Below are 26,926 nucleotides of genomic sequence, written 5' to 3' on the forward strand. Positions count from 1 at the left end.
CCAATTGCATTTCTGAGCTTGTAACTTGTACATGTTTCAGCTCAAAGCAAACTTTAAAAAAACCCTTAAAACCCAATGTATGAACTGTTGAAAAATCAGGGGTTTATAATGCAAACAGACTACACTAGCACTTGCAAAAGAAAACACCACCTGTATGACCACGGTAACAACATACTATTTCTAAAATTTATCATGCAGTAGGTCTAAAGGATACGTCCCTGCCTGAGTTTTCAGATGCAGGCGAAAGTGATGGTCATCTATGTACTCAGATTTCATAGTGTGAATGACGCGAGATCTTACAGCTAAGGGCCTTCTGTGAAGAACCCGCAGAGGTGTTTTTTGATCAATCTTTAATTCCTGTTGGAGAATTTAAAACAAATAAAGAACTGTCCAACACAGAGCACACACAAATTAACACCTATATAGCTTTTTCTTTTCATATAAGACTACTTTTTAATAATATATTCTGGTAGTTGAAGGATCTTCTGAGAAGTGTTTCTTCTTTAAGTCTTCCTCCAAGTATATCAAAGAAAAAAGGGGGCAACTATCTATTAGAGTCTTATTGGGAAGGCCTCATGCGGATACAAGCTAGTGGAACCACAAATGCAGAGGCATAATAACCTTGAAATCTCCATAGTCTCTTGCTGGAATAACTCCAGGATTTACAAACTCAATGAGAGCCTCAGGGCACTCTCAAAAAAATTAAAGGCTTTTGTCTAAACTGCATCCAACCCTCCACAAATAAGAATTAGAAAGCAGAGCTGAGACGACCAAAGATTTCATCACATATCTTTAAAGAGCTTTCCTCTACAAAAAGAGGCATTGATTTGGGAAGCATCTTTTTCTAGTATGATAAAAAAACTGTTGAGCACCAATTGTCCTCATGCATTTTAATACTTCAAGCCAAAACACACACAACTTTTGGAGTAAAGACTAAGTAACAGTAGTCTCTACTTGACAATGCTCTTGCTACCAGACTCTTAAGGCCAATGTTCCAACACTAGAAAACCTGAACATAGAAATGGGCATTCTACCAGCCAGCATATCTCAACACAATGTGTCTCACCGACTGACACTTGGGACAGTCCATATTCCACCACTGCATTCTCTTCACTTCAGATACTTGTGTCAGACCTTTGGTTTGCATGATTTTGCACAGCCATCTGAATGTGGATTTATTTGCTGTGACTGTCCCCAAAGTGACTTTGACTGGGCCTGGACAGAACAAGCAGCTATAGCTACTAGTTCTGCTTTAACCTCCTCTGTTTTGCTCGTCTACCCTTAGCAATGTTGAGATGGCATGAAGGTAGGTGACCAGACAGCATATGTGAAAAATCGGGATGGGGGTGGAGAGTAATAGGAACTTATATAAGAAAAAGACTCAAAAATCGGGACTGTCCCTATAAAATCGGGACAGCTGGTCACCCTACATGAAGGGCCCTTGGGGAGAGAGATTTCCACCTCCAAAAACACTTTGTGCTGTCTGATAACAGGCACAACATCTGCCTCCGATAGGCTAATAACTGGTCATCCTGTGTGAAGGAGCACAGCATCAGTGACTGTGTGGTAGGAAAGATTAGACTTAACAGCATAAGAGGAATGGCAAATGGGAGAGTGGATACAATAAGCCCTAGAATAAAAGGCACGAGGAACCCATGATCAATGAAACACAGTGAGAGAGAAAAAGAGAGACACATGCACTACCTACCAAGAGGTAGGTACCTATAAAAGCAAGAAAAATACAGATACCTTCATATCATCTAGAAGTGCAATATCTTCTTTCTGTATTGCTTTGTCTGTCCATATTAAGGCACTGTAGGTCTTTGTCTTTTCCTCCTCACCTTCTTTCATATGTCCAATTGCCTCTCTAAACAAAAGAAATGAATCACACATAAGCATAACTACACAGCTGTATAAATGAGGATGTTTGCAGAATTCCCAAAGCATCGTTCTGAAATCCCTTGCCAGAGACAGTAAATACTGACCTGGTGACAAGCTGTAAATCTCGAACTTTTATTTTGTCTGAAGAGTTATTAATTTTCTGTGATGTCAGAAAAGGAATTGGTTAGCAAAGCTGCCCTGTTACAAAAGTACATGTGCTTTATGATTTTCATGAAGTGCAAATGATTTACCTGCTGAAGTTCCTTCATTTCCATGGCAGTAAAATGTATTCTATGAGGATTCACAAGCTCAATTGCAAAGGGCCTTCCTGGCAACATGCATAGAGTCATAAAACATAAAAACATGTTGTTCTAAATTAATGTTTGGATTTATGCATTAAGGTCGGAAGGTGTGAAAAATTTGTCTACTCTTATGCACACACATATGGGGTTTCAGGTTATCAGAGACATCGCCATCAAATGGAAGGAAAGAAACAAGGGACGTTTTTTGGCTACTAAACCTAAGTATTATCAGTAAGTGCAAATTACTGCTTCCCAGAAGACATCTTGTACAAGTCTGTGCTAATTAAAAAATAAAATAAGAAAAAAGTTAATTAGCTTATTTTCTGTCACCTACAGCAATGCCCAGGTGCAAGATGATGTTAAACTCAGCTCCCTCAACTAAACATCTGTTGAAATGGCTGCACTTTCTGTGCTCTGGGCCAGCGCTGATCCCAGGATATGCAATGCCTGGAATTATACCACAAATTAGCCAGCGTCTGGTACACCTCATTATTGATTTTTACTCTTTTTGCTACAGTTGTTTCAGTGTAGCTGAAAGCTATTGGAAGTATTAGCATAGCTGATTAAAGGAGCTACATCCAGAAAGTGAAATGAATATCTTGAAAGAGCAACAGGCATTTTTCTAACTAAAAGATGCAAAACAGAATTACGTAACAGAAAACAATATATTTATTAATGTGACATAAATGGATTAAAATTAGGAAATGCAAGACAGAATATTTATAACAAGCTATGGATTTCTAAATGTTTGTATTTGGGCAGCCAAGAAGATTATGGTGAGGTCTATTCTCTCACACAGTGTTCTTTTTATGAAATAATGTCTGTCTGTGCCTCTAAATAAATACGTCAGTAAAATTATTGAGAGAATGTTTCAAAGTAGCATTTGTGTCACAAGCTAGTTTTCCATTTACAAACAACAAAATCTGTCTGAGTAGCTCCAAGACATCATTTTGTTCGGTTTATGCCTTTAATGAAGGGACATTCCAACCTTACCTCTGCCTAGCGTTCTCACATCCACATCTTCTCTTCCCGAGGATGAAAAATTAAAACCTTTAAAAACAAATATGAACAGAGAATGAGAGATTTTACCTTTAAATTTTTTAATCAATCTAAAGCTTTCTCAGCTTGTTTGTAGAAAAAGAAGAAAAACTGTTTAAATCTATTTTAAAATGTAGTCTTCAGTCTATTTTAACAAAACTGGAGACAGTCACTGTCTCATCCCTCAAATAGAGACTTCCTAGTTCCTCTGCCTGAGTGAGGGACATCACAACCTTGAGAAAGTTTGAAAGAGCAGTTTAATCCTAAAAGGAATCCCACTCGCTGCTAATCCCTACTCCTTTTCTTACCCAGATGGAGTTAAATACCTAAAGGTTGTGATTGAACTCAATCTGAGACTCCAGCCTTTTGTTGTCTCCTCACGCCGTGACTCTTATCCTGAACACACTCATGAGTTCCCAAGATTTCAGCGAGATTCCTCACTTCTGAAGCTATTTGTCTGTTAATCATACACTTGGCCAGAAAGGGAAGGGAACTTCAGGTGTCACCTACAAGAATAGACTTATTTTTTCTCTCTCAAGATATGGTAAGGATTAGATTGGTACTTAACGTCCTACCTCTGACTCCTTCCCCAGTTAACCTGCCCCAGGAGCAGTCACACCTCCATCCCTCCAAGGAAGAACATGGAAAAAATTCACACTCTGGATATGACAGTAGCTTTGTGGAGCTGTCTTAAGAGAACCCTGAAGGCCACACAAACTGGACATCTCTCTTCATTGTGTATGGGGTTTCCTCAGCTTCCACTGCCAGGTGAGTGAGGGACAGAAGCAGTGAGGTCTACCCAGCCATCTCCATCAACCATTGGGGTACTTACTAGTTCTATCAGGTCACTAACCACATCAGCAACAGAAATGGGAAGGTGATCCCTTGCTTGGGTTCTGCAAGCTACCGGTTGGAGCAGACCTTCATACCTTTTCTCACCATTAATGTACAAACCAGTGTGGATAGCAGCTGTGGGAGTTCTGCATGCTAAAATCAGGTGCCTCTCAGTACCTTCCCTAATAGTATGCTGTGATTACTACTTTGGGATTTTCCCAGTGTCCAGTCTGACATATACAACTGCGGGGGGAAAAGGAATTTTGCTAATTTCGAATTAAATTTGTCCTTGTATCTAATGGTCACTATCCCTGAGTCTGGGGGCCAAGAAATGGACAATAAGCACCCTTCCCCTACAGATAAACTCCTATTTAATTGATTAGAATTTAGACAGTTGATCTCTATGCACAGCAGAAAGGCAGTGTAACAAGACCAAGAGAAAAGGGTCAAGGTAGGTATTCTGGAACACTTGAGATAGAAGCAATTAATAAACAAGGCTTTCCAGCTGGGAGTATGAGGATCCGCAGCTCTAGAACCTGCTGCATGCACACTACCTCCCAACAGCTCTGGCAGAGCATCAGTCAACAGGCTATGAGCCTTGCAGGCCCAAGCACCACAGGACGTGCTGCCCACAGGGGGCCTGATTGGCACTGCTTCCAGGGTCCCTGATGGGTCCAGGTGCAATAGTTAAGCTGGAGGAGATACCAAGAATCTGTCTGTGCAACTAGGTGGATCCCCAGCCACCTGCTATGACAGACCCTGTTCCTTCATCTTCCTCTGATTCCTGGCTTCTGACTCTGGCTCCGACCCTTTGCTCCAGCTCAACCCGCAAGATCTGACTCCACACACTAGGCTTGACCGCTCATGCCCCAACCATGCCTGGGAGTTAAGCCCCACTCACCACTGGATGAATACATTCACACTTACTTCACTTTCACACTGCAATAGTCAGAGGATAAGATAATAAACCAATATGTTATTAATCTTTTTAGCATTTCTTAATTGTTAAATAGTGTCTTCTGTAATGAGCATTCATTTATAAATTGTTAAGAAAGAGGTGTAGGAGTTAAAACAGACTACCATACATGCTGAACCCACTGGCATCATCAGGCTCAGCTGCAGAACTATTTTAAAAGGGTAATACTAGACAAAATAAAGCAAGCATTGAATTATTTAATGATCAGGCATAACATAGGCTATGGAAGGACCAGCCTTGGCTTGCAAGGACAGCTGAGAAGGATGAGAGAGTAGTTCTCTCTCCACGTGCATTCAATTTGCCTGTCTATTGAGGCTGGTAACCCAATGGGCCAGTTGTGGGAGTTGTTTTCAGGATGTGTAAGAAAAATTAACCCAAGTACTATGAATTAGATATACAATACTGGACACTCACTATCTGCTTTAAACGCTGTCATTAGGTGCTCTGAAATCAGCTCTTCCACTGAAGACTCCAGCTTTCGCTCTCCATCTATAATCCAGGGAGTTTGTGGTAAATTCCTTGAATATTTGTTGTACCTTCCTGTCAAAAGAACAAGTATGTTACCATTAATGCATCCAACACAGTGGTTCTCAACCCCCGCGGCCGGTGGGCCACTTGCCGCCCAATCAGCACACAGCTGTGGCCCATGTGACATCCTCAGTGCCATACAGGTAGTATATATATTGTGTGGATGTGGCCAACATAACACACAGAGTGCTGTATATGCGGCCCACAATGGTAAATAGGGTGAGAACCACTGAGCTCACATAATGGACTGGCGCTTTGAGTTCTAGTGTTTCATAGCACATTTTACCTAGTCTTATGGAGAAAGATAAATTCCCTAGTCTTATGGGGAAAGATAAATTCTCATGTTTGTTATTAATAATTTACATACTATGGGGAGAGCACAACAGGAAGGCTCAGGAGGAAATTAAGAATGTTCTATTCAGTGCAGGGTTTGGATGATATATGTTAAATAAAGTGGGGTCCACAACTGAAAAAAGGGGGGGGTAAAAGGAAATATCAAATAACTTCTCATTCACTGAATGAGGCAGGGGCCGTGTGTTAACAATAGTATATGATTATGTAATTAAAGGTTGTATGATAATACACCTGCTCCAGGGAGCCAAATTAAGGCTCCACAGCAATCTTAATTCTGGAATTTTTGAGTACTTGACTTTGTCATCTTATTGTTCTTTTTAACATAGTTTGTTGGATGTAAGTAGTGTAGTATTCCTGCATCATATCACATTTCTCTTCCTTTTTCTTTTTTTTAAATGAAATTAAATGCAAAAAACAATGCTAATACATTGTTACAGCTGATACTTTGCATCTTACGGATAGGGAATTCAAATGTAGGGATTCTCCAGCAACTGTAACTCAGCAATATTGCACACCTATATTAAATCATTAAAATTAACACCATGTACTAAATACTACACAGGCACAAGGGTTCTCGAATTACAGTTGCTATGGAGATTACAATTTTGAATTTCTGATTTCTGTGCATAAATAAAACAGAGATAGGAAAACACTAGATCAGAGCTGTTCTCTCCATTCTGATAGCGGATATGTGCCAGAGAGGTCACAGTTAGAGCTGGTTAGAACATCATTTCATTAAAGCCAAAATGTTTCAGGGACGGGTTCGGTCACAGAGATCCCCTTGGGACTATCACCTGACATGCTGGAATTACCTCTGAGCCCATTTTCCACTGCCAGCTTGGGACTCCAGAACCCTGCCTTGTTGAGCCAGACATGCTAGTCTGCTGCAACACAACCCCAGGTCTGGTCCACGCCCCCAAAGCTGCGGACTTTAACCAAAAACTGCTCAGCAAGTCACCTATCTCCAGCACCCAGATGCCCAGCTCCCATTGGGATCCAAACCCCAAATAAATCCGTTTTACTCAGTATAAAGCTTATACAGGGTAAACTCATAAATTGTCTGCCCTCTATAACACTGACAGAGAGATATGCACAGCTGTTTGTTTCCCCGGGTATTAATCATTTACTCTGGGTTTACTAATAAACAAAAGTAATTTTATTAAGTATAAAAAGTAGGATTTATGTGGTTTCAAGTAATAACAGACAGAACAAAGTAAGTTACCAAGCAAAATAAAACAAAACACGCAAGTCTAAGCCTAATACCTTTAAGAAACTGAATATATGTAAATCTCACTGTCAGAGATGTTCCAATAAGCTTCTTTCACAGACTAGACGCCTTCTTAGTCTGGGCCCAATCCTTTCCCCTGGTACAGTTCTTGTTAGTTCCAGCTCAGGTGGTAACTAGGGGATTTCTCAGGACTGGCAACCTCTTTGTCCTGCTCCACCCCCTTTTATAGCTTTGGCACAAGGCGGGAATCCTTTGTCTCTCTGGGTCCCCACCCCTTCTTCTAAATGGAAAAGCACCAGGTTTAAGATGGATTCCAGTACCAGGTGACATGGTCACATGTCCTGTGAGACCCCAAGCCTCCATTCTTCCCAGCCTGACTCGCGAACACAGGAAGGCTTACAAATAAACAGAGCCATTTACAACCAATTGTCCTGGTCAATGGGAGCCATCAAGATTCCAAGCCATCATTAATGGCCCACACTTTGCGTAATTACGATAGGACTTCAGAGTAATACTTCATATTTCTAGCTTCAGATACAAGAATGATACATTCAGACAAATAGGATGAACAAACTCAGTAGATTATAAGCTTTGTAATGATACCTTATAAGAGACCTTTTGCATAAAGCATATTCCAGTTACATCATATTCACACTCATAAGCATATTTCCATAAACATATGGAGTGCAACGTCACAGAGACATATCCAGGAGGGTCGGGGGAAGGAGAGAGAAAGGTGTAGAGCCTGATGATTAGGTCAACAGGAAACTCAAGCCTGGTCTACACTAGAAAATTAGGTCATTTTTACGGTCAGAAATGTGAAAAATCCACCCTCCTGAGCAGCAGTTATGCTGACCTAAGCCCCAAGTAGACAGTGCTAGGTTGACAGAGGAATTCTTCCGTTGACCGATGTACCACCTCTTGGGGAGATGGATTAACTACATCAATGGGAGAATCCCTCCTGGCACGACAGGTAGTGTCCACACTGAATCATAGAATATCGGGGTTGGAAGGGACCTCAGGAGGTCATCTAGTCCAACCCCCTATTCAAAGCAGGACCAATTCCCAACTAAATCATCCCAGCCAGGGCTTTGTCAAGCCTGACCTTAAAAACCTCTAAGGAAGGAGATTCCACCACCTCCCTAGGTAACCCATTCCAGTGCTTCACCACCCTCCTAGTGAAAAAGTTTTTCCTAATATCCAACCTAAACCTCCCCCACTGCAACTTGAGACTATTACTCCTTGTTCTGTCATCAGGTATCACTGAGAACAGTCTAGATCAGGGGTCGGCAACCTTTCAGAAGTGGTGTGCCGAGTCTTCATTTATTCACTCTAATTTAAGGTTTCGCGTGCCGGTAATACATTTTAACGTTTTTAGAAGGTCTCTTTCTCTAAGTCTATAATATATAACTAAACTGTTGTTGTATGTAAAGTAAATAAGGTTTTTAAAATGTTTAAGAAACTTCATTTCAAATTAAATTAAAATGCAGAGCCCCCGGACCTGTGGCCAGGATCCGGGCAGTGAGAGTGCCACTGAAAATCAGCTCGTGTGCCGGTGGCACGCATGCCATAGGCTGCCTACCCCTGGTCTAGATCCTTCCTCTTTGGAACCCCCTTTCAGGTAGTTGAAAGCAGCTATCAAATCCCCCCTCATTCTTCTCTTCTGCAGACTAAGCACTACAGTGGCGCAGTTTGTACCGTTTTAAGTGAGACAAGCCCCCACGTTCAATCCCTAGGCCTCATTCAGAGTGATTTGGGATGAAAAACATTCCCCTGAATCAGGAAGAGCAGGGACTTGAACCTGAGTCTCTCACGTCCCAGTACTCTAAACACCTACCCATATGTCATTTCCCAAATCACAAAGCTCAGGTTTCAATCAGAAAACATGCATTTCAAAACAATTCCATTTTCATGAAAACATTCGGAAGGTTTTAGTTTTGTTTCGATGTGGAACAAGGCTGAATTTAGAAATCTCAAAAGCTGCCATAAAACAGAATTGTCTTCCTCTGATCTGCTCTAGTCACAGCCTCATGTTATCGCATGTTAATACAACACCTCCCACAGAACATAAGGAATGCTTCAATCAAGGAACAATCCTGAACTGGCTGGGAGATGGAACTGGGTTATCTAAAAGGACTTTTCCATCTCTCACTTCTATGAGAAATAAGAGTGTGTGTCATGGCAAGAACTGATTTATGAAGGGTGGTGAAGCACTGGAATGCGTTATCTAGGGAAGTGGCGGAGTCTCTTTCCTTGGAGGTTTTTAAGGCCTGGCTTGACAAAGCCCTGGCTGAGATGATTTAGTTGGGAACTGGTCCTGCTTTGAGCAGGGGATTGGATTAGATGACCTCCTGAGGTCCCTTCCAACCCTGATATTCTATGATTCTATGAAGAATTGCAGGGTGCAAAAACCCTATTTTAATATAAAGTTAGAGAGACTTCTTCAAACTGAAATCTAGTTTATTAAAAACATAAGAGTTCAAAGCAGTTACAGGTACACCACCTTCCTCTCATCCCCTGGTCAGCTTTTATGATTTTACTATCACATTTTCCTGTTTTTAAAAATGTTCCTCCCTCCCCCCCTTGCTCTGTGAAAAACCCCACACAAACAAATGAGGAAACTGACTAATACTGCTTCTTTTGGGAAACTGTGAAATGAATATGCACAAAGCATTGTCAAATGCACAAAGTAATCAAAATGTTAAGAGAGAGAAATACTACATCTCTCTCAATTTTAATAAACTTAGGTGTTACTTGTAACAATAGTAGGCTAAAGCCAAGCCAGATAGACACGATTTTCAATTTGACAGTTTCCTCTTAATATTGCAAATTTTTACTAAGAGTCAGGAAATGCAAAAGTGAAGGTCCTGAAAACATCATCAACTCTCATGCACTCCACTCACTGGGTCAGATTCTGATTGTCATTTACACTGCTGTAAAACAAGAGTAACACCACTATAGACTTTGCTCTATTCTGGATTTACACTAGCCTAAACTGAGAACAGAATCCTGCCCGTTGTATATTACTGGATTTATATAACAAATAAACAGGGCTGCGTATCCAAGGCTGTAGATGCCCCTGCCATAAGTTATTAAAACAATATGAGATCACCTGCAGAACACCAAGCCCCTCTTTCCTCCATGTCATAGTTCAGGGCAACTGCACCTATATTTCCCCTCACTGGTGCAGCAAAGCCACCCACTCTCGGGCTTCCAGCTGTCCAGCCGTAGCCTTTCTTGGGTGGAGAGCCGCATCTCAGTCCCTTCTGACTGGGGTATTTCCAGGCTGCACAGTTCCCTGCCTTCACTGTGTTATCCCCAACAGAGACAGGCAGCCCAAGCAGAACCTGACTGTTTTCTCTTCAGAGATGGTTAACAAGTATAACTGCTGCAGTTATAAGGTATCACACAGGTTTCTATGCAAGACTGTATTATTCTTAAGGTAAAAGCACTACACAGAAAACATATTAAAAACAATAAAAGAACCTACATGCATACTAATAAGCTTACAAGGAACACCCCAATCCTAACATGGATTCTGCCAGGAGCAATCCTTCAAATCTCCATCCAAGGGGAGTCCTCGTGGTTATAAGTTCATCATAGCTTCAGCTCAGACTAAGCACCCAGTGCTATGGGGCCCCAGTAGACCCAGTCTTTCCAAGCCTAAACTAAGGATTGGGGCCCTTCATGTACCAAGGTCTCCTGTCCATTTGCTGAATCAAGAAGACGGCCTTGAGCCAGTTTAAAACCAGGCTATTTATCCAAAAATCATTTGTTTGTCTCTTAGTCCCTGGAGAATCCAGTTTGAACTAGCATATGCATACCTCTCCAGGGGGGTGGCTTCAAAGGGCTGATAATGGAGGAACTACATTAGCATTCCCCTTCTAGTAAACAAGGTATATGTAATTCCACAACACATACACATTTGCATTTTTAATACAATGACCCCCCAAAGGTATTAAACCTAATTCAATAAGGTTTAACTTCATTCAATAAAGTTTATTCAGGATATTGCAGGAAACTGACAGTCTGTCACACTCACACACATGGATTTTCTCAAAGGCCCACCTTTGCAGCAGCCAGTGAAAATAGATGTATGTGTTTTGCAGCAAATACATATTTGAAAGCCAACAGACTTGGGCTATTTTGATCCCATTAAAATAAATATTTCGCAGCCCAATTAGTAAATTAAAATATTACATATATGCAGTATGGAAGTGCTAGCTGGCCGAGAGAATGTTAACTTTTCCATTTTAATATTTTATTTTATATCCTTTTTCCCCCCCTTTAAATGTTAACCTATAATACTTTTAGTTCTATATTCTGATAATGCTTATAATGCAATCTCATGCTTCAAGGCTTCAACCAGTCACCTATGGGGCTCAGGAAGGAAGGGAGTATATGGATCACCTGCTAGGATCATCTGGATCTATCTCACCTAATTGATTCCCTGCTATTGCAGGGGCCTCAGGTTTTGGCAGCACCTCAATCTCTCCAGTTCTCGGTCTTTAGTCTCCTGAGGACTAAAATGCTTTCATTTAACTAACGTCATTGGGCTCAACATAGGGGTATCTGGGTGATGTTTACTAGCCTATGATATGAAGAAGGTCAGACTAGATCAGTGGTTTCCAAACTGCGAGTTGCGACCCAGCAACTAGGTCGCTGAATGTAAGGCACTGGGTCGCGGCGGTTCTGGTCAGCACCACCGACTAGGTCATTAAAAGTCCTGTGAGCAGTGCTGCCCGGCTAAGGCAGGCTAGTTCCTACCTGTTCTGACACCGCACTATGCCCCGGAAGAACAGCAGAGGCTAACAGCAGGAGTTTGCCTGGGAGCTGTCCAAGAGGAGGTACGCTAAGTGCTGCATTAGGGGGGCTGTGTTGGTGAGTATCTGAGTGCCTGCTGCTGGGACAGTTGGTCAGTTTGACCGTGTGCTTGATTGCTTGCTTGTTTGTTTGAAAAGTGTGAATTGGGAGTGCTTTGTTCCAGGTGGGCCTTGAGTGGGCCTGACTGGTATATAAGGGCAGTCAGCAGCGAACCAGCTGAGCGGCGAACAGCAGAGGCTAACAGCAGGAGTTTGCCTGGGAGTTCGCGTGGGGAGAGCGCACTGAGGCTTTCATCTGCAGGTTTCTCCGAGTACTTCCTGCAACAGTTGAGGAAGCTCCTAAGAGGACGGTGATATGGAAGGTGAGCGATCAGCTGTTGTAACCTGCACAGGTTGTGCCATGTTTGTCTTTCTTCCGCAGGACAGAAGTGACTTTGTCTGTACAAAGTGCAAGCTGGTCTCCATATTGGAGGAGAAGGTTCGAGGGCTGGAGAAACAAGTATCGACTCTGCGTTGCATAAGGGAAAATGAAGATTTCCTGGACAGACGTCAGGAGATGCTTCTACGGCCACAATGTTCTGAAGATTCAGAGCAGGCGCAGCAGGGACAGAAGGATTGTGAGGAGGTTTGGCAGCATGTGACCTCCAGAAGGAGAAAGAGGAGCGTCCATGCACCAGCAATGGAGATACAGGTGAGCAATCGTTTCCATGTTCTCTCTACAGGTGCTAATGCGGAGAGTGGACTAGATGGCCCATCTGAGGGAAGGGAGCAGAAGGAGACTCCACCGATTGGAAGGCAAAAGATGCACTGTCCTAGGGATGGGGGTTCCACGACCACCACTCCCAAGAGGAGGAGGAGGGTGGTGGTGGTCGGGGACTCCCTCCTCAGGGGGACTGAGTCATCTATCTGCCGCCCTGACCGGGAAAACCGAGAGGTCTGCTGCTTGCCAGGAGCTAGGATACACGATGTGACGGAGAGACTGCCGAGACTCATCAAGCCCTCGGATCGCTACCCCTTCCTGCTTCTCCACGTGGGCACCAATGATACTGCCAAGAATGACCTTGAGCGGATCACTGCAGACTACGTGGCTCTGGGAAGAAGGATAAAGGAGTTTGAGGCGCAAGTGGTGTTCTCGTCCATCCTCCCTGTGCAAGGAAAAGGCCGGGGTAGAGACCGTCGAATCGTGGAAGTCAACGAATGGCTACGCAGGTGGTGTCGGAGAGAAGGCTTTGGATTCTTCGACCATGGGATGGTGTTCCAAGAAGAAGGAGTGCTAGGCAGAGACGGGCTCCACCTAACGAAGAGAGGGAAGAGCATCTTCGCCAGCAGGCTGGCTAACCTAGTGAGGAGGGCTTTAAACTAGGTTCACCGGGGGAAGGAGACCAAAGCCCTGAGGTAAGTGGGGAAATGGGATCCTGGGAGGAAGCACAAGCAGGAGAGCGCAAGAGGGGAGGACTCCTGTCTCATGCTGAGAAAGAGGGACGATCATTGAGTTATCTTAAGTGCCTATACACAAATGCAAGAAGCCTGGGAAACAAGCAGGGAGAACTGGAAGTCCTGGCACAGTCAGGGAACTATGATGTGATTGGAATAACAGAGACTTGGTGGGATAACTCACATGACTGGAGTACTGTCATGGATGGATATAAACTGTTCAGGAAGGACAGGCAGGGCAGAAAAGGTGGGGGAGTTGCGTTGTATGTAAGAGAGGAGTATGACTGCTCAGAGCTCCGGTATGATACTGCAGAAAAACCTGAGAGTCTCTGGATAAAGTTGAGAAGTGGGAGCAACAAGGGAGATGTCGTGGTTGGAGTCTGCTATAGACCACCAGACCAGGGGGATGAGGTGGACGAGGCTTTCTTCTGGCAACTAGCAGAAGTTGCTAGATCGCAGGCCCTGGTTCTCATGGGAGACTTTAATCACCCTGATATCTGCTGGGAGAGCAATACAGCGGTGCACAGGCAATCCAGGAAATTTTTGGAAAGCGTAGGGGACAATTTCCTGGTGCAAGTGCTGGAGGAACCAACTAGGGGCAAAGCTTTTCTTGACCTGCTGCTCACAAACAGGGAAGAACTAGTAGGGGAAGCAAAAGTGGATGGGAACCTGGGAGGCAGTGACCATGAGATGGTTGAGTTCAGGATCCTGACACAAGGAAGAAAGGAGAGCAGCAGAATATGGACCCTGAACTTCAGAAAAGCAGACTTTGACTCCCTCAGGGAACAGATGGGCAGGATCCCCTGGGAGAATAACATGAAGGGCAAAGGGGTCCAGGAGAGCTGGCTGTATTTTAAAGAATCCTTATTGAGGTTGCAGGAACAAACCATCCCGATGTGTAGAAAGAATAGTAAATATGGCAGGCGACCAGCTTGGCTAAACAGTGAAATCCTTGCTGATCTTAAACGCAAAAAAGAGGCTTATAAGAAGTGGAAGATTGGACAAATGACCAGGGAGGAGTATAAAAATATTGCTCAGGCGTGCAGGAGTGAAATCAGGAAGGCCAAATCACACTTGGAGTTGCAGTTAGCAAGAGATGTTAAGAGTAACAAGAAGGGTTTCTTCAGGTATGTTAGCAACAAGAAGAAAATCAAGGAAAGTGTGGGCCCCTTACTGAATGAGGGAGGCAACCTAGTGACCGAGGATGTGGAAAAAGCTAATGTACTCAATGATTTTTTTGCCTCTGTCTTCACGCACAAGGTCAGCTCCCAGATTGCTGCACTGGGCAGTACAGCATGGGGAGAAGGTGACCAGCCCTCTGTGGAGAAAGAAGTGGTTCGGGACTATTTAGAAAAACTGGACGTGCACAAGTCCATGGGGCCGGATGCGCTGCATCCGAGGGTGCTAAAGGAGTTGGCGGGTGAGATTGCAGAGCCATTAGCCATTATTTTTGAAAACTCATGGCGATCGGGGGAGGTCCCAGATGACTGGAAAAAGGCTAATGTAGTGCCCATCTTTAAAAAAGGGAAGAAGGAGGATCCGGGGAACTACAGGCCAGTCAGCCTCACCTCAGTCCCTGGAAAAATTATGGAGCAGGTCCTCAAGGAATCAATTATGAAACATTTAGAGGAAAGGAAAGTGATCAGGAACAGTCAGCATGGATTCACGAAGGGGAAGTCGTGCCTGACTAACCTAATTGCCTTCTATGATGAGATAACTGGCTCTGTGGATGAGGGGAAAGCAGTGGATGTGTTATTTCTTGACTTTAGCAAAGCTTTTGATACTGTCTCCCACAGTATTCTTGCCACCAAGTTAAAGAAGTATGGGCTGGATGAATGGACTGTAAGGTGGATAGAAAGCTGGCTAGATCGTCGGGCTCAACGGGTAGTGATCAATGGCTCCATGTCTAGTTGGCAGCCGGTTTCAAGTGGAGTGCCCCAAGGGTCGGTCCTGGGGCCGGTTTTGTTTAATATCCTTATTAATGATCTGGAGGATGGTGTGGACTGCACTCTCAGCAAGTTTGCAGATGACACTAAACTAGGAGGCGTGGTAGATACACTAGAGGGTAGGGATCGGATACAGAGGGACCTAGACAAATTAGAGGATTGGGCAGAAAAAAACCTGATGAGGTTCAACAAGGACAAGTGCAGAGTCCTGCACTTAGGACGGAAGAATCCCATGCACTGCTACAGACTAGGGACCGAATGGCTAGGTAGCAGTTCTGCTGAAAAGGACCTAGGGGTCACAGTGGATGAGAAGCTGGATATGAGTCAACAGTGTGCTCTTGTTGCCAAGAAGGCTAACGGCATTTTGGGCTGTATAAGTAGGGGCATTGCCAGCAGATCGAGGAACGTGATCGTTCCCCTTTATTCGACATTGGTGAGGCCTCATCTGGAATACTGTGTCCAGTTTTGGGCCCCACACTACAAGAAGGATGTGGAAAAATTGGAAAGAGTCCAGCGGAGGGCAACAAAAATGATTAGGGGTCTGGAGCACATGACTTACGAGGAGAGGCTGAGAGAACTAGGATTGTTTAGTCTCCAGAAGAGAAGAATGAGGGGGGATTTGATAGCAGCCTTCAACTACCTGAAGGGGGGTTCCAAAGAGGATGGAGCTCGGCTGTTCTCAGTGGTGGCAGATGACAGAACAAGGAGCAATGGTCTCAAGTTGCGGTGGGGGAGGTCCAGGTTGGATATCAGGAAAAACTATTTCACTAGGAGGGTGGTGAAACACTGGAATGCGTTACCTAGGGAGGTGGTGGAGTCTCCTTCCTTGGAGGTTTTTAAGGCCCGGCTTGACAAAGCCCTGGCTGGGATGATTTAGCTGGGAATTGGTCCTGCTTTGAGCAGGGGGTTGGACTAGATGACCTCTTGAGGTCCCTTCCAACTCTGATATTCTATGATTCTATGATTCTATGATTCTAAGAGGCCAACAGCAGATCCAGGTCCTAGGTGGGGGGAACCACAGGGTTCTGCGCGCTGCCCCTGCCCTGAGCACCAGCTCCGGATTGCCAATGGGAGCTGGGAGGGGCGGTGCCTGCAGGTGAGAGCTTAGGAGCCGGACCTGCTGCTGGCCGTTTCCGTGGTGCAGCACGGTCCACAGTGCCAGGACAAGCAGGAAGCCTGCCTTAGCACCCCCGCTGTGCCGCTGACCAGGAGCCACCTGAGATAACCCCGTGCCCCAACCCTGTGTCCCAATACCCTGCCCCAGCCCTGCACCCCAAGCCCCTTATCCCCACCCCCGCCCAGAGCCTGCATTCTCAGTCCAGAGCCCTGACCCCCTCCCGCATCCCAACCCCCTGCCCCAGGCCTGAGCCCCCTCCAAACCCTGAGCCCCCTCCTGCACCCCAAACCCCTCATCCCTGGCCCCACCCCATAGCCTGCACCCCTAGTCCAGAGCCCTGACCCCCTCCAACACCCCAGCCCCCTGTCCCAATCCAGAGCCCCCTCCCACACCCTGAACCCCTCATTCCTAGCCCCACCCTGCAGCCCTCACCCCCGAGCCCCTCCCAACCCCATACCCTTTATCCCCAGCTCCGTTGGGTCACAGGCATCAACAATTTTCTTCAACTGGGTCGCCAGAAAAAAAGTTTGAAAACCACTGGACTAGATGATCTAATGGTCTCTTCTGGCCTTAAACGCTATGAAACTATGAAAGGCAAGTTAAAAGTAATCTCTTTTCCTCTCTAGAGAAGTTCATTAGAACTTTACTCTTGCATATCTGTTTTCTTTTTCCCTATGCTTAATAACAAGAGTAATAATAAATAACAGGAGTCCATTTGGTTACATAGTAGGGACTGTACGGCATATTTTAAAGAAAATAATAGCAAGAGAAATATTTTACCAGCCACAAAAATTGCACCATTAGTGCACTGAATTTCCAGAGCCGCACAGATATTCTTTGGTGAACTTGGGGAACATGGAAAATGCCTGAATAAAAAAAAGAGAGATTAAAAGACAAGCAATTTCAAAACATGATGCTGAATCATTGTAGCAAAAATTAATCCATGCAGTTGTTTCCATGTAAACAAAGTATGACTACAATATAGCCTCCCTATTCATATTAAAAACTGCAAGATTGATTGCGAATCATTAAGGGAAGAAACATGAAACACATTGAGCATAATACATTGCAAAATGTACTTTGTTAATTTATTTTGTCAACTGATGTTATAACTGTATGTATACTTCAAAGTCTACTAGCAAAATGTATTGTAGTACGTTTTACAGAAATAATGAAATTCTTAATCCTGTACAGAACCTAGCTACATCATCTACTATTAAATCTTTGCTAGGAGGTGGGGAAAAGACCAATGATTTATGTGCAGTTCAGCAAAGTGCATATTAGAAAGTTTCTGCTACCATGTTGCCACCTCATAATTTTATTGTGAGTCTCAAAATATTTGGTATTCTTCTTAAAGTCCCAGCTCCCAGAGTCATGGAATTATGTGAGAATCTTAACATCATTTTTAAAATAAGTAATCTTCACTGTTTCAGAGAAAAGCTTGAAAGTACAAACTCTCAGGCTCAAAAGCCAGAAGTCAAATAAAAAACTTAAAATATATTTTTTTTAATCTCTTGATTTTTTGGGACCTGACTCATGATTTTCATATAGCCCAGGTTGGCAATATTGCTACTATACTATATTTTCAGTTTTAAGCATTCAAAGCACAGAGCACATAGTAATTTACTGCTGGTACAACAGGGGAGCAGCGATGGAATTGTGGCAGTTTGACTATGCAGTAATAATCTAAGGTTGTGCCCTTGTGGTACAATCTAGTCCTAAATTTGCCAATCATAAAATAATCTGGGGGAGGGGGGAACTGTTTTCAGCATGTTCACTTTTCAATTCTTTGTGATCTCATTGAAGCATTGTGAGATTATTTCTTAAAAGATAACGATGACACATTCTAATGTCATCAAAAGACATGCAAATGCAACATTTCCTGACCAATACATACATATGATTACATATATCAGTAGATTTTTAACAATTAACGATACTTGTGTATTTCCCTCTAACATTTTCCTCCCCATCTTGATTCTGTACAGAAGCAGCCCAATACTAAGAAACACACAATTTCAATGTATACTTACTTACGGAAATCCTCTTCTTTTATCTTGTCCAAAGCCTTTATAATTGCCATTCTTGTGAAAACAGACTGTAGAGTGAAATGAAAAATAAAATATCTGAGTCAAGGAAATATGAGAGGCTGAAGAAAGGATGTGGGTAGGGTAATTACATCATTTTGAGAAAAAAAAGAACTCAAAATACTCTTACCAATATAGATTGTTTTTTTATACCTAAAGTTTAATTATCCTATATTCCTATGCCTGACAATGTTTCCAATATCAGCATGTGCTGACACCCTACTAATCATGATTGTTGTTCTTTAACAATACACGCTGGTCAGTATGTCTCTGATCTTGCCAATACTTACGCACATGAGTAACTTGACTTGTGTATGTAAAGCTATTCAACATTGGCATCTGCAGGATTGAGACCTAAACATTTTTAAAGTGTATGTGTAAGCATTGAAAACTTGTATTAAAATCAATGGGACTTAGGCTCTTTTCTTTTACCCCATCTCTTTGATTCTAGAAGATATTAAAAAAATATAATTACTTGTTCTATCTCATTCTATGGTTTATATTCAACTTCCTATAAATTGAAATACTGGCGTTTGGGACAGGTAGCGTGGAAAATATCTACAAAATATGTTCCCTTCCACAAATCATTTCACAACAAAACATAACTTTTCCCCAAAAATATTTAATGTCTGTTTGTTTTTATAAATCTGGGATAGGATTTTCAAAAGTGCCTAAGTGACTAGGAGCACAAGTCTCATGACTTTCAATAGGACTTGTGGTCTTAAGTCATTTAGATGGTTTTGAAAAATCCCATCCCAGATCCTTCAAAGGTTCAGGGATACATATAGCTAGTTCAGTCCCTCCATAAGCTGAAGGAGCTGCCAGATACATCTCTAACAACTTTCTACATTTTAGATTATATGAAAGAATATGTAAAAGCAAAAAAAAAAAGGTCAGGGGGACTGGAGGGTTCAGGCCAAAATTTTCAAAAGTAAGAGCCTAAAATTAGACTTGTAAGGCCATATTTAGGCACCTAAATTAATGAAGTCGTTTTTAAAAGGGCTGAACATCCACCCGTCCCTATTTATCTCACTGGGAGCTGCTGAGTGCTCAACACTTCTGTAAATAAGGCTACAAATTTAGGCACCTATATATGGGCTTTCGAGTCTATTTTTAGGCTCCAACTTTTGAAAATCTTGGCCCCAGTGTACACTTAATAACAGTAGCAAATGTTATAGATCAATATGTACTGTTGACAATGGATAGTAGAAAGTGATGTTATGTATGGAAGACTAAATATGATTGGGCTAACATATGTCTCAGATTTTCCATGATGGAAAGGACTTTTAAGAGAGAAAACAAACCCTTATGAAACAATTACAGTCTACTGCTAAGGAAAAATATATACAACTTGCCATTTAAGTACATGCCCAGGACACATTCCTCAGTTTAATTTCTTTGAAAACAGAACTCCACTTGGATTTACCACCAACAAAGTGATATTCCTGGGTGCCTGCTCTGAACACCGTCAGATGTGCACAGCACAAGACAAGGTAGGTGACTCATGAGCCATGAACATGTGCCTACTGGGGATTTGTGCACACACATCTGGTAGTGAGGAAAGATATCCAGCAGGTATAGTGCTAGCCTGGGTTCAATTCCCTGCTCTGCCAAAGGCTTCCTGTGTGATCTTGGATAAGTCACTTAGTCTCTCTATGGCCATGTCTACGCTGGTGGTGGCATTTAAGATATGGGTAGCTACCATAGGTAGTCATTGTGGAGAAACTAAATGAATTCTTTGCTTCAGTCTTCACGGCTGAGGATGTTAGGGTGATTCCCAAACCTGAGGAATCACCTGTAGGTGACAAATCTGAGGAACTGTCACAGATTGAAGTGTCATGAGAGGAGGTTTTGGAATTAATTGATAAACTTAACATTAACAAGGCACCGGGACCAGATGGCATTCACCCAAGAGTTCTGAAAGAACTCAAATGTGAAATTGCGGAACTATTAACTAGGGTTTGTAACCTGTCCTTTAAATCGGCTTCTGTACCCAATGACTGGAAGATAGCTAAAGTAACACCAATATTTTAAAAGGGCTCTAGAAGTGATCCCGGCAATTACAGACCGGTAAGTCTAATGTTGGTACCAGGCAAATTAGTTGAAACAATAGTAAAGAATAAAATTGTCAGACACATAGAAGAACATAAATTGTTGGGCAAAAGTCAACATGGTTTCTCTAAAGGGAAATCGTGTCTTACTAATCTATTAGAGTTCTTTGAAGGGGTCGACAAACATGTGGACAAGGGGGATCCAGTGGACATAGTGTACTTAGATTTCCAGAAAAACTTTGACAAGGTCCCTCACCAACGGCTCTTACGTAAATTAAGTTGTCATGGGATAAAAGGGAAGGTCCTTCCATGGACTGAGAACTGGTTAAAAGACAGGGAACAAAGGGTAGGAATTAATGGTAAATTCTCAGAATGGAGAGGGGTAACTAGTGGTGTTCCCCAAGGGTCAGTCCTAGGACCAATCCTATTCAACTTATTCATAAATGATCTGGAGAAAGGGGTAAAAAGTGAGGTGGCAAAGTTTGTAATGATACTAAACTGCTCAAGATATTTAAGACCAAAGCAGACTGTGAAGAACTTCAAAAAGATCTCACAAAACTAAGTGATTGGGCAACAAAAAGGCAAATGAAATTTAATGTGGATAAATGTAAAGTAATGCACATTGGAAAAAATAACCCCAACTATACATACAATATGATGGGGGCTAATTTAGCTACAACAAATCAGGAAAAAGATCTTGGAGTCATCGTGGATAGTTCTCTGAAGATGTTCACGCAGTGTGCAGAGGCGGTCAAAAAAGCAAACAAGATGTTAGGAATCATTAAAAAGGGGATAGAGAATAAGATGGAGAATATATTATTGCCATTATATAAATCAATGGTACGCCCACATCTTGAATACTGCGTACAGATGTGATCTCCTCATCTCAAAAAAGATATATTGGCACTAGAAAAGGTTCAGAAAAGGACAACTAAAATGATTAGGGGTTTGGAGAGGGTCCCATATGAGGAGAGATTAAAGAGGCTAGGACTTTTCAGCTTGGAAAAGAGGAGACTAAGGGGGGATATGATAGAGGTATATAAAATTATGAGTGATGTGGAGAAAGTACATAAGGAAAAGTTATTTACTTATTCCCATAATACAAGAACTAGGGGTCACCATATGAAATTAATAGGCAGGTTTAAAACAAATACAAGGAAGTTCTTCTTCACACAGCGCACCGTCAACTTGTGGAACTCCTTACCTGAGGAGGTTGTGAAGGCTAGGACTATAACAGCGTTTAGAAGAGAACTGGATAAATTCATGGAGGTTAAGTCCATTAATGGCTATTAGCCACAATGGGTAAGGAATGGTGTTCCTAGACTCTGTTTGTCAGAGGGTGGAGATGGATGGCAGGAGAGAGATCACTTGATCATTACCTGTTTGGCTCACTCCCTCTGGGGCACCTGGCATTGGCCACTGTCGGTAGACAGGATACTGGGCTAGATGGACCTTTGGTCTGACCCAGTACGGCCATTCTTATGTACCTGCTGCAGTGAAAAGGCTGTGTTCACACTGTGGTATGTGGCTACATGTGGCAGTGAAAGGCTCTGGCGGGGGGAGGCAGTGGAGGAAAGCTCCAGAATCAGGAAGCCGCTGAAACCTTTCCACACTGCCTTCTCTCTGACAGGGCCTTTCCCCACTCCTGGAATCTTTCACTGCGGTGGGAAAGGCTCCGGGAACAGGAAGGCAGTGGGACACCACACTGCTAAAAATAGCAGCGGAGATGTGGGAGGCACTGCATGGGCCACTGTGGAGAACCATGTAGGGTACACAGCCTAAGGTTCTGGTGTGTCTTTACTCACCTAAGCCATGCCTCTCTGTCTGCACTGCTATTTATACCTGTGCAGTGGGGTATGCAGTGTATGTACTTTACACACCATGGTATGCAGTCTATGTACTTTCAATGTGCTCATCTCCATGGTATCTAGGCTCAGTCAGCACATAAACACCTATCTAAACATGAAACTTTCCCACTGTTTCTAGCTCCTCCAAAGTCATGCTGTCAACTACACTGCGACAACCAGAATGTAGCATTCTGGGATATCACAGCTACCCAGGAAGACCAGTAGGGTAAAATACGCAGCTGGCCTATATGAGTTCAGGTAAGTTATTATCATCATTGGATAAAGAGTTTCTTTGTTATTTCCTATCTCAAAGATATAATGTCTCTTAGCAAAAGCCTTCTTGATGGTATTTAAAAAAATATTATTTTCAGTTCAAACAGTCTCACTGCACTATATTTCTTCCATTGTGTTACACAAGTAGCACTATAATTACCAGAGCTGGTCAGGAAAATACTTTTTTCTTCTGAAATTTTTTGACTCAAACCAATTATTCTTCTGTTTTTGTCAAAATTTTCCTTCAACATTTTTCAAGTCTAATCAAAAAATGAATTTATTTTAGTTTTTGGTTGCTGAAAAATTTAAGTTTTTGGCAAAAATGGAAATTGCCCACAAACATTTCCATTTAATTGAAAAGCCTTTTTACATCAGAAAAAGTCTGGACAGAAATTTTTTTCCAGCTCTAAAAATTACTTTCAGTCACTGGCCCTAACTCAGCTCCACACACGAAAGTGACTTGTACAGAGTAATGTTTACACTTTCAGATGGAACACTGTGTTACACAGACTGAGACCCATTCCTGCATCTCCTAAATCATGTGTTACATCTTTGGCACTAAAAGGCAAGTCCTGCTCCCTGCAGGCACTTCATTGCATGGCAAGGGGAGGAGAGGACGAGGATATGGAAAACCCACACAGGGTCTGCCTTCCCTGTGCTTCACGGGTGCTCTTATCATGCCACTACAGGGATGAGTTTAAGTTTGGGCTGAGGAAAGGTGGATTCAGTGGTGACACCCTCTGTTGGGTGGTGTACAACAGTTGTGGGTACTACTGCAGCCATGTAGTCCCGTAGTAAACAGAAAGCAGCATACCATTCTGCACATGTTTTGTTTAATTTGGAATGGTGGCCAGGGGAAAATGCTCTAGGACAATTTTATTTTTTCCCCTGTTGCTAAGACTAGATTCTCTCTCTCTCTTTTTTTTAAGCCTTATTTCAGCCATATCCTCCATGGACAGTAGGTAGTAGTCCTGCTATACTGATATTTTTAGAGTATCCAAACCAAATTCCTGTACGTATTGGGAATGTTTTTGAAATGATAGCTCTCTTGCTGTAGGTCTGGGAATGGAGTCCAGAGGCATCATAAACAGAAGAAAAGTTGAGAGTTGAGTGAATAAAAGGAGGCATATGAAACAACTGGAGAACCTTTTAGAGAGGAGGCAAAGAAAAATAGGCATTAAAGTAATGACTGAATTTCAAGAAACCTTCCTTTATTTTAATCATTGACATGAGAATTCTGATCCCAGAAGAATGATGCTGATGACAAATATGGGATTCTTACCTGTTTATTCTTTGCTGGCTTGAAACAGTCTGGACATACTGTGGCTCTAAATAGAAATAAAAAATTAATTGATATGATCACTTAAATAAAAGACACTTATCAAAATGAAAATACCCAGGTACCAGATCTAATTTTTGAGCAGCAATGCCCTACACTTTGTGTCTCTATCACTCTCCAGTCGGGGATGGAGTTAAGATTTTTCAATCTTAAATTGATGCCAGAAGGTGCCAGTCTATTTGACCTACATAAACTAAAATCCTCTGATTATCCACAGAATATGTACAGTCTGGGTAGTGGCTGTGCAAACCTTTCCCATTTTGACTCCTACCCATGTCCCTCAGTTTTGAGCTGGAATGAGGAGGTATGTGGGGAGATCAGTCTCCTATGACGTTTCATACTGCCAACAAAGATGACTGACAATACCGTGCACCTTTGCAAGATGGACTGACTTCCCTAGCTCTCTATTGGTTCTTTTCCTGTTCCTAACCCATGCATCATAGCTTAAAATGCAACACCCTGACTAGTGGTGTCCCAATACACCTCTGAATGTTATTACTGAACAGGAAAAATCAGTCTAATGTCAAAAAGGTAACATCAGGTCATCCAGATCTTTGAGATTCTTTCTAACACTCCTAAAAGGAAACTATTTATTTTCTGATTCACAAAAGTGAAAATTCTAATCAGTAAAACATTTAGCACTAGAAGCTTTTCTGAGTACTGGATGTTTGTCAAGGAAGTTTACAAATTAGTGGATTGCTATGTATGCAGTAAGACAACATAATTTCTTTTGTCCATGTCACGTATTTTTTATTCTCTCCTGCTGCTGCTCTTCAGGTTATGACAGCAGCACCTCAAAGGCTACTTCAGGGTAAAACGAAACTGATTGTAACAGCAGACCCCTTGTGACTTTCTACACGTGTCATTTGTGGGAGATAATATAGAGTACATTGACTTCCTTTTTCCAGAATTTAAATCATTCTTATTTTAATCTAGTTTCCAAGTATAAGTTAACAAAACAAGTTAAATGTTCCACTTCAAACCACAGAGTACTACACACAAAACAGATCACTTTCTTACACACCTTCTGCAGGTGTTAGCACAGGAGCAGTTTGAGAGGGGACAGAAGAGACAGTGGTGGCTGCTCCTGAAACACTTCTCAAAAGGGTGTTCCCAATCAGACTGCTCAAAAAACCCCAATTTTTTACCATGTTCTCTATTATTGAAACTGGCACAAAGAGCCTGTTCAGGGGAATCAGCTGTCGTGTAGCCAAAGACCACTGGGTATGGAAGGGCCTCTCCAGGCTCAAACAAGAACCTACTTTCTTACCACAGCAAAAAATCCACTATCAGTTTTCAAGTCCTGATAATTAAGGTATCAAATTTTACCATAGTCATATTAGAAGTAATCTAAAATGCACTAAAATGTGTACACAGACCTCCCTAGACACAGCCCTCTGTCTGAGAAGACTTGCACATCTGGAGAATTATCACTTGAGAAAGTTCTCTGAGTTATTGGCCACAGTGCATAATATATTATATTACCTAAAAGTCTCACCATAGCTTTCCAATCTGGCTGCACTGAGAAAGCAAGTGGAGGGATCTCCTTCCTGAATTCAAGCCCCTCATGCTGCTGGATGAAATGTGGGCATTTCATCCAGATCCCAGGGTTGCTTTACTGCAGGGGTCTCAAACACACGGCCCGCGGCGTTATTTCCTGCAGCCCGCCATAGACGTCGACTCCACCAGCAGCCAAGCTCCCCTCACTCCCCGCCCCTTCCTCCTTCCCTTTCCAAGCGCGCTATGTCCCTGCTCCTCCACCTACCTCCCAGCACTTCCCACCGCCAAAACAGCTGTTTGGCGACACTTAGGACTTTCCAGGAGGGAGGGTGGAGGAGCGGGGACGCGGCAGGGATTTGGGGAAGGGGTTGGAATGGGGGCAGGGAAGGGATGGGAAGAGGCAGGGCCTCATGGACTAGACGAGCAGTCTGAGGTATGAAGTTCAGCATGTATGATTCTTTGCTGTGAGTAGTTGGTAAGAATGTTTGTTAAAAGTGGCAATGTATTTTGTATGAATAGTTACTTCAAAAAGTTCCTGCCATTACAGATATGTTGATAGAATGTTAGTGTAGACCATCATCAGTGTTACTGACTGCATAAGGAATAGTTACAGGTGTTTATATTTTATTAAAACCCTTCTTCGCATTACAGTTTTTAAAAAGTTAACACATTGACTTTTAATAGCATGCTATATTACTCTTCATTTTTTACTATACTTTTGTATCATTGTATTAAAAGGTTTCAGTGATGTGGCCCTCGGGCCAATGTACTAGTCCTCATGTGGCCCTCGTGGTGATTTGAGTTTGAGATCCCTGCTTTACTGCTTTCTCCTCCCCCTGCCACCAACTCCCTCCACAGCAACATTATACTGCTAGCTGCTAACTTGTCCTGTATAAACATTTTCAAAAGGTGTCCAACAGAAAGGGAGGAAGTAAGAAAAGAGAGCAGAGAACAAGGGAAGGGAACAAGAAAGACTCGGGAGGAAAAGGTAGGACAGCGAGGAGGGTGGAATAAGGACAGAGATGCAAGGCCTGGACAGTACCACAGCATTATTTTGCCAGCAGGACTCCAGCTGCCAGCAGTCAGAATTGTGGGCTTCCCCTCCAAGCCACAGAAAGCTGATAGGAGAGCGAAATAAGGGAACTTTGATTCTTCCCTGTTCCCCCCTGGGTCACCTCCTAATGTGAAGTCCTCTCAGTCAGCTAAGAAGCTCCTTTAAAATAAGAGATTTGGGAGGGATGTGGCTGGTGGGCGGCAATAAAGTGACAAATTAGGCACTCAAAAGAGGAGTAAGTAAGGCAGTAAGGGCAGCAACAGATGAAAGGAAGTCAGAAAGGCCAGAGACATGCTCTAGTTTCTGATCTTGAG

The 26,926-nt window shown here is 42.8% G+C and overlaps 1 protein-coding gene across 2 annotated transcripts in view; it reads right to left on the bottom strand.

The window, feature by feature from the left end:
• The window catches only part of PUS10 (pseudouridine synthase 10), a 79,939-nt gene that overhangs the window by 8,274 nt on the left and 44,739 nt on the right, over window positions 1-26,926 (bottom strand). For both annotated transcript variants that reach the window (XM_005305647.5, XM_065589640.1), the window contains exons 8-16: window positions 24,002-24,047; window positions 18,495-18,559; window positions 17,242-17,327; window positions 5,446-5,571; window positions 3,177-3,233; window positions 2,133-2,209; window positions 1,986-2,041; window positions 1,750-1,867; window positions 215-357 (exon numbers count right to left, since the gene is read on the bottom strand). In XM_005305647.5, the coding sequence (XP_005305704.2) occupies window positions 215-357; window positions 1,750-1,867; window positions 1,986-2,041; window positions 2,133-2,209; window positions 3,177-3,233; window positions 5,446-5,571; window positions 17,242-17,327; window positions 18,495-18,559; window positions 24,002-24,047 (774 nt within the window). The remainder of the gene's footprint in view (window positions 1-214; window positions 358-1,749; window positions 1,868-1,985; window positions 2,042-2,132; window positions 2,210-3,176; window positions 3,234-5,445; window positions 5,572-17,241; window positions 17,328-18,494; window positions 18,560-24,001; window positions 24,048-26,926) is intronic.

This window comes from Chrysemys picta, chromosome 3 (assembly GCF_011386835.1).
Source record: "Chrysemys picta bellii isolate R12L10 chromosome 3, ASM1138683v2, whole genome shotgun sequence".
Classification (NCBI taxonomy): Eukaryota; Metazoa; Chordata; order Testudines; family Emydidae; genus Chrysemys; species Chrysemys picta.